The 11,636-nt window shown below is 30.8% G+C and overlaps 1 protein-coding gene across 1 annotated transcript in view; it reads right to left on the reverse strand.

Annotated features, from left to right (window-relative positions):
* The window catches only part of plxnb3 (plexin B3), a 46,438-nt gene that overhangs the window by 3,974 nt on the left and 30,828 nt on the right, over positions 1 to 11,636 (reverse strand). Inside the window, exons 18-27 of the mRNA XM_073819878.1 lie at positions 11,295 to 11,361; positions 10,344 to 10,490; positions 10,089 to 10,248; positions 9,890 to 9,993; positions 7,948 to 8,027; positions 7,646 to 7,814; positions 7,329 to 7,489; positions 2,211 to 2,358; positions 1,973 to 2,037; positions 1,782 to 1,857 (exon numbers count right to left, since the gene is read on the reverse strand). Of these exons, the coding sequence (XP_073675979.1) occupies positions 1,782 to 1,857; positions 1,973 to 2,037; positions 2,211 to 2,358; positions 7,329 to 7,489; positions 7,646 to 7,814; positions 7,948 to 8,027; positions 9,890 to 9,993; positions 10,089 to 10,248; positions 10,344 to 10,490; positions 11,295 to 11,361 (1,177 nt within the window). The remainder of the gene's footprint in view (positions 1 to 1,781; positions 1,858 to 1,972; positions 2,038 to 2,210; positions 2,359 to 7,328; positions 7,490 to 7,645; positions 7,815 to 7,947; positions 8,028 to 9,889; positions 9,994 to 10,088; positions 10,249 to 10,343; positions 10,491 to 11,294; positions 11,362 to 11,636) is intronic.

An 11,636-nucleotide genomic window follows, 5' to 3' on the forward strand; every position in this document is an offset into this window, starting at 1 on the left:
TTATTAATCCAAAAATAAGCTTGATATTTGACAATTATTAACATGCATTATTAACATTTGACATGATGTTTTTTGTAAGAAATATTGTGAATTATTAATTCAAAAACATTTTTAATATTTTATAATTATTAATTCAACAAATTGCCATACCACATGACATTTTTCTTAACAACTATCATGTATTATGAGGTCAAAAACCTTTTTTTATTTCACAATTATTATCTTTAATAATTGGAAACCACGAGACAAAGTTTTATAACAAATTTTATGAATTATTAATTTAAAACTATTTTAAATATTTTAAAATGATTACAAAAATTGCCACACCACATGACTTTTATATCATGTATTATTAATTCAAAATATCAATTAAAAATTGTCACAATACATGACTTAAATATCATGTACTGTTCATTCTATCATGTTGTACAAATATTAATTATTATTATTTTTTTTTAAATATCATGTACTACTAATTCAAAAATATTTTAAATACTCTACAATTATCAAATCAAAAAGTTGTACCACATGACAAGTCATACATGTCATACATAGATTTTTTTTTACAAATATCATGTATTTTTAATTTAAAAAAGTACTCAAGACACTCAAAAAAGTACTTTAAAATATGAATTAGAAACCACAAGACAAACTATTTTTATAAGAAATATTATGAATTATTAATGATTTTTTTATATTTTAACATTTTCTTATTACAAAAAGTCACACCACGTGACTTAAATATCACATACTATTCATTCAAATACATATATTTTACAATTATTCATTTTTTTCTTTTACAAATATTTTACAAAGTTATTTATAAAACAAATTCACACCACATGACTTTTTAACATCTTGCACTTTTCACTAAAAATTATATTTTACAATTGTTATTTAAATTCCCTTTTTTGGACAAATATTATGTACTACTAATTCAAAAATATTTTAAATATTTTACAATTACGAATTTAAAAGGTTACACACCACATTTAAAAATGTCATTTTGTCGTTTAACAAAAAAATTAATTATTAATTCTAAAAATATGCTTAATATGAGACAATTATTAATTTTAATTGTCACACTTTTTTGTACAAATATCATGTATCAATTCAAAAATTCAAAAAGTTACACACCACATTTAAAAATGTCATTCATTTTACAAATATCCTGAATTATTAATTTAAAAATATTTGTAATAATTTGCAATTATTAATTTAACAAGTTGTACCACATGACACAAGTCATACCACACAACTTTTTTTTTTAAACAAATTTAAACAAAAAAATTGAAAAAAAAAACACAAGACAAAGTATTTTGATAACTAATATTATGAATTATTAAATAAAATTAATTGCTTTATATTTTTTAATAAATAATTGTAAAATATAAAAATAACTAAATATGTACTATTCATTCAAAAATATTTTTAGAATTTACAAATATTCATTTGTTACTACTAATTCAAAAATATTTTACAATTACTAATTCCGAAAGTTACACAACACATGCTTTACCCTGATCAATAAATAAATATGTCAAAATTAATTCTAATTTATCACAGAAGAGGGCTGCACACTGCATGTGTGAATTGCAAATGATGTGAATTGCAAATGTATGTTTGAATAAGTTAATGACAATGAATGAGTGTCATTGACCCTTAAACTAGACATTAAATCCCAGATTTTCAATGTGGTTTAATACTTGGACCCTGTTGTGTGTTAAAACATAAAACCACAGTTAGAATTTAATTTAGAAAAGAATAAACTTCAATCTCACCCCTGACAGCTCGGTGAGGGTTGAATTCATTTCCTGGTAACAGCCAGACACGGCATTATGAATATCACTGTAGTACCTGCAGGAGAGGAAGAAGCTTTATAACACCGAATATCACATCCTCTATCTATTTCACCACTAATAGATGTGTTTACAAAAGGCTGCATCGCTGTATAACATTTCGATTTTCTCACCTCTCCACCAGCTGCTTGTATCGTGGGATTTCTCGGGCGTACAACAGCTTATTCACTGGAGAATCCTGAAGGACAAGACACACGACAATGAGCTCTTTTACTGCTGCAGCATCTTTCAGCTGTTTCTTATTTCCTTTTCTCCCTTTCCTGCCCTTGTTCATCTTCTCGCTCTACATGCACGCTCTTACTATAATGAGGTCAGAGCTAGAGAGGTCGAGAGGTTAATTGCTGTACTGACCCGGCCCACTTTGTGCTCGGATGTAGTGCAGGAATCAATGAAGGTCTGTGCGATAACCGAAAGGACGGCATCCACGCTATCCGTCACCTGCACGTCAAAGACGAACTGAGGATTCTTCAAGATGTTGACCCAGAAACGCAAAGGTAAACTGCAGGCAGAAGAAAGACAAGAATGCATTTTAATTAACATTCAATATAATGAATATAGAAACAACAGGGTTCTGATAAATGAATATCCATGACCTTTCCAATCATTTGCAATTACTGAGTAGGGATTTCTAAAAATCAATTCAAATTCTGAACCAGTTTGACCAATTGATTGGGGAAAAAATAATTATTTAGCTTTTTCACACAAAAGCAAATTTTCCACAAAAACAATGACTAGCCAAAGAAATATTACAACATTGAAATTTGTATAACAACATACATTTGCACCTTTTTCCATTACAGTATCTTCTTAATATATATGGTTTTCACTTATATATCAGGCATCAACTTGTCTTTAATATTTAGCAAAATAAATATTTTAGAGAAGTTTTTTCTGTTCACCAAGTCTGCATTTATTTGATCCAAAGTACAGCAGAACAAATTGTGAAATATTTTTACTATTTAAAATAACAGTTTTCTGTCTGAATATATTTTAAAATTTAATTTCAAAGTTGAATTTTTAGCATCATTGGTCCGTGTAACACTTCACAATTCAATTTTCAATTTTCATTTAAAAAATGGAAAAACAGAAAAATGAAACCAAACGCCCATTTTTCAATTTTTGCAGTTACATGAAGGATCGATTATTCAAATTTTCTCTTCTTTTTTTCAACTTTACTTTTGCTAAACTGTGACTTTTTAAATGATAAATGAATAAATGAATTCCAAGCGATTTATATACTTTCTTCTTTTTCTTGCGCTTTGCGCTGTGGGCTGTACCATTATTGCCGGGTGAGGGGGGGACTTCAGCCGACTACAGTACGTGTGCGGTGCGTACGCACACTCTACAGACAAGCAGAATAGACGCAGAAATCAAAGTAAATTCATTAGATTATTATTGAACTAAACAATAACATAAATTGTATTAATTAATAAATTAATTTTATAATAAATTAATAAAATGTACTGCATATACAGTAAAGCAGATGAGCTCCATTAGCTAAACGTTAGCAACGCTTATTTCTGCGATAACTACCGGCTGCCTGTACATTATCCCTTACATATTCGTTTATATTCGTTATTTTTCCTTTTATTTCGATCTCTTAACATTCTTAATGTAAATGATACTGTAAATACTGGACATGCCAGTAAAGCTTTGATTATGCTATATGGTGGGATTTTTACTGGAATGCAGTTTATAGGTTGAATTTAACATATATTTAATTTTATTTCGTCTAATTATTACCTAGATAACCTATATAAATAGTGTTTCATTGACGAGTGAATCATTCACGTAGTTTCATTTGTAAATCGTTTATGGTCACACACGGGCATAACTACAATCATAAAAACAAAACTGTATTGGCATAATTGTCGTTCACAATATTTGCAAAATATATGGCAAATAACATAGGCCTATAGCTTACACAACGTTATTTAGATAAAGCGATACACAATAAACAAAAAATATAGCTTTAAGTCACTTATCATTTATTATTATTATTATTATTATTATTATTAGGCTATTATTATTTTAATAACTGGTTAGGGCTATATTTTTTCACGCCTGACAAGCTACCAATTAAGTTTTGACTTTATGATTGCATTTACACCCGTGTGTCACGATAAACGAAAATGTTTTTATTAATAAATGAAACTAGGCTACGTGAATGATTCATTCCTCAGTGAAACACAATATTATTATATAGTCTATATAGACGAAATGAAATAAAATATATGTTCAATTCAAACTTTAAACTACAGTTAAAATCAGTCATAGCATGTCAAGCATTTACAGTATCATTTCCACATAGAACGTTAAGTAAAGATAGCAAAATTAGGGGTAAAAACGAATATAAACGAAAATTAAAAAATATACAATAATAATATGAATTACTACTACTAGCCTACTACTGCTAATAATAATAATTATTATTGATAATTATAATACGGGAAAAAAGACGATCAGTAGAAGGAATGTCATGTAGGTGTATTCTGTGTGACGATAAATGATTTCCAAATGAAACTACTTGAATAATTCACTCTTCAGTGAAACACTATATTTGTCTATTAATTAGACTAAATAAATTACAATATATGGTAAATTCAACATTTAAACTGCATTTCAGTGAGAACCCCATACCTTACAGTAGCATATCATTAAGAACATTAAGAGATCGAAATAAAGGGGAAAATAACGAATATAAACGAATAATACAAATATTATGTAAAAAATAGGATCAGTTAATGGACAAGAATGTGGGATGCATAAAATATTTGTTGTAGGGCTATTTTATTTGATGTACTTTGTAATATTTATTCATGATAAACTTTTGAATGCTGTCTACATCGCGAACAGACAGCATCGCCCATTGTTAATATAATCATTTAATATTGTATTAATTTCTATAATAATTGATACAATCATTTGTTAACTCAAAATAAAATAGTAATACACCTATATCTAATCCTGGGTTACTATGGTCACGCAGGTTTGTTTATGTAGTAAACTCGTGGCGACATAAGGATGTCATTCCCGAGTTAATATCTCGTGGCCACAACATAAGGATGTCGTTACCTCGACAAAATGATCTCGTGGCCACGACATAATATGACGTTCCCACGAGTTTATATGACGTTCCCACGAATTAATATCTCGTGGCCACGACATAATATCACGTTCCCACGAGTTAATATGACGTTCCCACGAATTAATATCTCGTGGCCACGACATAATATCACGTTCCCACGAGTTTATATGTCGTGGCCACGACAAACATAAGTGAACCGAAGGTGTCCCCTGGCGGGCATCGTAGATTTGAACCCGTGTCGCGAGTTTGGTGTTTCACTTTCTATTGCTTAATGATGTTCCATACAAATGAATAAACATATAGGTGCTGTATTTCCTACTTGTACTTTTCAGAGGCATCCCCTGAAAATTCGCTTTATATGGAACATCATTAAGCAATAGAAAGTGAAACACCAAACTCGCGACACGGGTTCAAATCCCCTTTTGCCGAGCTATTAATAATCATTTAGCTACACATTAATCCATCTTGTTAACGTTGGCTACTGAAATGGTTTCCATCGATATGGGCGCCCGCACTGCACGGCAGCGCAATCATATGGCTGTAAGCAGCATCAGATGGTATAATAACGTTTTAACTGATTATTATAGGCTATAGGCCTACTATGACATAGTTGAGAAAAAGCAAGAAAAGAATAAGATTAAATAAAGTTGTGTGGGGCTAGGTGGTGCTTGCTTATATTCGGTTTTTATTGGCAGTTTTCAACACTTTCTCTAAGCAACAATATAAACGCCAAATATAGCGTGAACACAAAAGAATGTTACAATTCCACAGGAACGAACTATAGAACAAAAGTCCTTCCTTGGAATGAGGACGCGCGCACGCTCTAAGCGCACGGCAGCGGTGTCGAGACCTTTGTCATTTTATAATTTTAGACATAAACCTCAACTAAAAACGAATATAATAAGAACGAAGCCATAGCCGTTGCTAACGTTTAGCTAATGGGGCTCATCTGCTTTACTGTATATGCAGTACATTTTATTAATTTATTATAAAATTAATCTATTAATACAATTTATGTTATTGTTTAATTCAATAATAATCTAATGAATTTACTTTGATTTCTGCGTCTATTCTGCTTGTCTGTAGAGTGTGCGTACGCACCGCACACGTACTGTAGTCGGCTGAAGTCCCCCCCTCACCCGGCAATAATGGTACAGCCCACAGCGCAAAGCGCAAGAAAAAGAAGAAAGTATATAAATCGCTTGGAATTCATTTATTCATTTATCATTTAAAAAGTTACAGTTTAGCAAAAGTAAAGTTGAAAAAAAGAAGAGAAAATTTGAATAATCGATCTTTCATGTAACTGCAAAAATTGAAAAATGGGCGTTTGGTTTCATTTTTCTGTTTTTCCATTTTTTAATTGAAAATTGAAAATTGAATTGTGAAGCGTTACACGGACCATCATTACTCCAGTCACACGATCCTTCAGAAATCATTCTAATATTCTGATTTGCTGCTCAAAAAACATTATTATTATTAAAATATAATTAAATAGAAAACCTAAATTAATGAAAATATTTTATATTTTTACTGTTTCTGCTGTACTTTGGATCAAATAAATGCAGGTTTGGTGAGCAGAAGAGACTATTAAAAAAACATAAAAATCTTGACATAAAGAAAATCAAACTTTTGACTGGTAGTGTATTGAAAATATACAATATAAAAATATAGAAATACAAAAATAAAATAAATAATAATAATAATAATAATTAACTAATACATTTTTATGGGTTTTCTAGACCAGGGGTTTTCAAATTAGGGCCCAGGGGGCCACAAGGAACATTTCCAAGGGGTCCTTGGAAATGTTTGGAGAAAAAGCATAAAAAAAGTAAAAAATAAATGTAAAATTAATAATATTATTATTATGTGATTATTATTATATTATATTATATATAATAATAATCATAATAATAATTAAATAATTAAAACAAAAATTGATTGAATAAGAATAAAAGAAATAAATGATCTAAAAATGATTAAAATAAATTAGAAAAAAGAAAACAAATAAATACATTTAAATTACATTAAAAGGAATTATAAAATTAAGATTAAAATGATAAATAAATATTGTACTTTAAAATACTTTTAAATAATTATTTTACAAAATAATTAATAATAATAATAATGTAATTTAATAGAAACTAAATATTTGCCAATTAATATTTTAGACTTAACAAATATAAAATTAAGATAAAATAAGATTAATATCTTAAAAAAAATAGCACCAAACACATTAAACATGTAAAAAAAAAATCAATGAAAGTTTTTACTCCAAACGTCATATTTAATCCCAATTCCTATGCAGTACGGAGTATTAGTTTTATTAAAATGCTTCATTAAAAAGTTTTATAAAACTAGGAGATATAGGAAATACCACCAACCTATTTGTTTTCCAGATGTGAACGGTCTCTGGGTCATCGATCCCGTGTTTTTCTGCCATGTCGTCCAGGAAGTCAAAGAAGAATCTGACTGCGATGGGTGGAGGCCGTTTGGTACTCAGTATGGCTACAAAGACATCATCTACAAATTTCTGCAGAGTGCCCTGAAGAAACACATTTGTAAACACAGAGCAGCTTTCAATCATTCTGACAGTCAGCAGCGGAAGACAGATCTCAAACAAAACATGAGAAACGGCAGGATTTGTTTGAACGGGCGTGTGCTGTATTAAAGATGACTCAATCACAAACATCTCACATACCTTCATTGAAAGCAGTCGCGTAAGGTAAATCTCAGGAATGGCTTTTGCCCGTTCCCTCTCTCTCATGCTGCTCTTCCTGTGTTTGGGGATCTCTGGGTCCTCGCTCGGCTTCACCAGATGCCACAGACGAAGACCTTCCTCCTCCTCTCCCTCCAGCATGGGAGTTTCTACAGCAAGATCAGATATCGAAAAGAAATAGATCATTTTTTGCTCTCTGATGGATAGTAATGAAGTGAATAGGGTGTAAAAGTAATAGCAATTTATTTTTGATTGACCAGTAGTATTAGTATTAAACTTACTCTCTCCCAGTCTGATAGAACTGATTTACTCCAAGAGAACTCTGAGAGCGAGGGATGAGGGCCACAGTGGCCCCATCAGGTACCTGAGAAGAGAAAAGAGAAAGGTTAAAAGCTAAATCAAGTCAACCAAACAAACAGTCAATGAATCACCTAGCCAACTAACTTACAAAATCTAACAAACTTAACTAACAAAAATCAAATAATCAACTCACAAAATCAAACAATAAATACATCAAATCAACCAACCAACTCACAAAATCAACCAATCAATTCATAAAATCAACCAACTCACAAAAACAACCAACTGAATCACAAAATCAACCGGCCGACCCACAAATTCAACCAACCAAATCACAAAATCAGTGAACTTACAAAATCAACCAACCAAATCGCATAATCAACCAACCAAATCGCAGAGCATCAAAACAACCGAATCACATAATCAACCCGACTTACTACACACACAACAAATCAACCACAAACAACAATCAACAAACAACAAAATCACACAAAGTACAATCACCACAAAATCAATCAACCTACTCACAAAATCAACCAAACAACTCACAAAATCAACCCAATCAGTTCACAAAATCACCCAATTTACAAAATCAATCAACCTACTCACAAAATCAACCAATCAACTCACAAAATCAACCAGTTAATTCACAAAAATCAACCAACTTACAAAATCAAACAATCAATTCACAAAAGCAACTCACAAAAGCAACCAAACAATACATTCATAAAATCAAATCAACCAAACAAATTCATAAAAAATTAACCAAATAAATTAATAAAATCAACCAATCAACTCACAAAAACAACCAAAAAAATTTATAAAATTAACCCAATCAAATTACAAAATCAACCAAACAATCAACTCACAAAATCAATCAAACAATAAATTCATAATATCAACCAATCAATTCACTATACTGAACAAACCATCAACTCACAAAACCAACCAATCAATTCACCAAATCAACTAAACCAGTTCATCAAATCAACCAATCAATTCACAAAATCCACCAAACATTAAATTCAAAGGAACCAAACAATACATTCATCAAATCGACCAAACGATCAACTCACAAAATCAACCAATCAACTTACAAAAATCAACCAATCAATTCCCAAAATCGACCAAACGATCAATTCACAAAATCAACCAATTAACCTACAAAAGTCAACCAATCAATTCACAAAATCGACCAAACGATCAATTCACAAAATCAACCAATCAACTTACAAAAATCAACCAATCAATTCACAAAATCCACCAAACATTAAATTCAAAGGAACCAAACAATACATTCATCAAATCGACCAAACGATCAATTTACAAAATCAACCAATCAATTCACAAAATCGACCAAACGATCAATTCACAAAATCGACCCAAACGATCAATTCACAAAATCAACCAATTAACCTACAAAAGTCAACCAATCAATTCACAAAATCGACCAAACGATCAATTCACAAAATCGACCAAACGATCAATTCACAAAATCAACCAATTAACCTACAAAAGTCAACCAATCAATTCACAAAATCGACCAAACGATCAATTCACAAAATCAACCAATTAACCTACAAAAGTCAACCAATCAATTCACAAAATCGACCAACGATCAACTCACAAAATCAAACAATTACCCAATCAATTCACAAAATCAACCAAACAATAAATTCACACAATCAACCAATCAATCAACTCACAAAATCAAACAACTAATCAACTCACAAAATCAATCAATCAAATCACAAAATTAAACAATCAATTCACAAAATCAACCAACCAACTCACAAAATAAGCTAACCAACCAATCAATCTACTAATCAAGCAACCCACAAATCAACTAACCAACCCATTAGTCAACCAATCAATCTGAATGAACTTGCATGTAAAATTCTAGTCACAGTAAATGTCCAGCTGTACCTTGTAGTGCTGTAAAGTGTTGATCCGTTTCCAGCGACCCTGAACAATGGCTGTAACATCGTCATCAGAAAGAGTCAGGTGACCCGCCTGGCCTGACCTCCACTCTGAAGAAAAACAATACGCAAAATAAGAAGCTTTAACAAAAAAAGCTAAATTAACATAGTTGTGACTAGTCTAGATATATCTAGCAAAACCGCACCAAGGTCCAGTGAATCTGCGGCTGGTCTTTGGGAGTATGCTGCTCCTTTATAAATCTGGTCCAGGATTTTATCTTTAACCTGAGTGATGGTGTCAGTGTCCAGAACTTTAACAGGACAGGGCTGGACCTCAACACCGCTCTTCACCAGCACAGTCAAAGTCTGAGATGAGGAACAAAAACTCTGTCTTATTAGATTTATTCATTTAGGAGACCTGTTTGGTATAGCATTTAGACAGACGTATTAGAAAGACGCACCACTGAGCAGTAGTCAATGTCCTCTCTGAACAAGTGGCTGTCGTTGAGAGTGCGTTTGGCTTTGCCCGTCACTGCATCCACTGGTCCTTTATCTACCTGGTATTTAATAGCCCTGTACAACTTGTAGAGAGGCTCACCCGCAACCTCCTAGTGAAAAATACACCAAAGATAAACAAATGTTTTATAATGATAATTAAATAATAATTAAAACAATATATAATAATGATGGTAATATGTGACCCTGGACCACAAAACCAGTCATAAGGGTAAATCTGTTTGAAATTGAGATTTATACATCATCTGAAAACTGAATAAATAAGCTTTCCAGTGATGTATGGTTAGGATAGGACAATATTTAGGCTGGAATGAGGGTGCAAAAAATCTAAATATTGAGAAAAAGTTTTGATATATTTATGGTAGGAAATTTACAAACTATCTTAATGGAACATGATCTTTACTTAACATCCTAATGATTTTTGGCATAAAAGAAAAATCAATCATTTTGACCCATACAATGTATTTTTGGCTATTGCTACAAATATCCGGGGTCACATATAATTATATTATTTTATTAAACTATTTTTAATTATTTTGTATTTTGAATTATTTTTAATTAATAAGCAACAATAATGATTGTTTTTTAAAATATATATAAAAAATGAAAATTCATGATTATTTTTTACAAGAAATATTTACATATTTTGTAAAATTATATTTCTTGTAAAAAAAAAAATGTAACAATACATTTTAAAACTATCAGTGTTTGCATTTATAGTTTTAAAATGTATTGTTACATTTTTTTTTTTACAAGAAATATTTACATATTTTGTAAAATTATATTTCTTGTAAAAAAAAAAATGTAACAATACATTTTAAAACTATAAATGCAAACACTGATTTATTCTCATTATTCACTATCAATCAATGCAAATGCATAGAACCGAGGAATACCTTGAGAAATGAGTAGAGACAGATTGACATCCAGTTGGTCAGCATTTTCTCCACAACTGTCTCAGTCCTAGAGATAGCGACATGTGTGGAATATCACTTCAGATTAGATTTAGTATAATCAGATCAGATGACTTTTTTTTTTCCACACAAACACATGATGCACTCATTTGAAATGTATATATTTCTTTCATGAGAGCTAGAACCTTGTTACATTATTTCTGTCTGGAGTCTTAGAGGCCTCAGGTAAAAACATCAATAGAAGCAATTTAATTTTCATAAGCTAGGAGTATCTTATTAGTGTGCTTATTATTACTCATTGAATAGTTTTGAATAATGCATTCT

The sequence above is a fragment of the Garra rufa genome, chromosome 15 (assembly GCF_049309525.1).
Source record: "Garra rufa chromosome 15, GarRuf1.0, whole genome shotgun sequence".
NCBI lineage: Eukaryota > Metazoa > Chordata > Actinopteri > Cypriniformes > Cyprinidae > Garra > Garra rufa.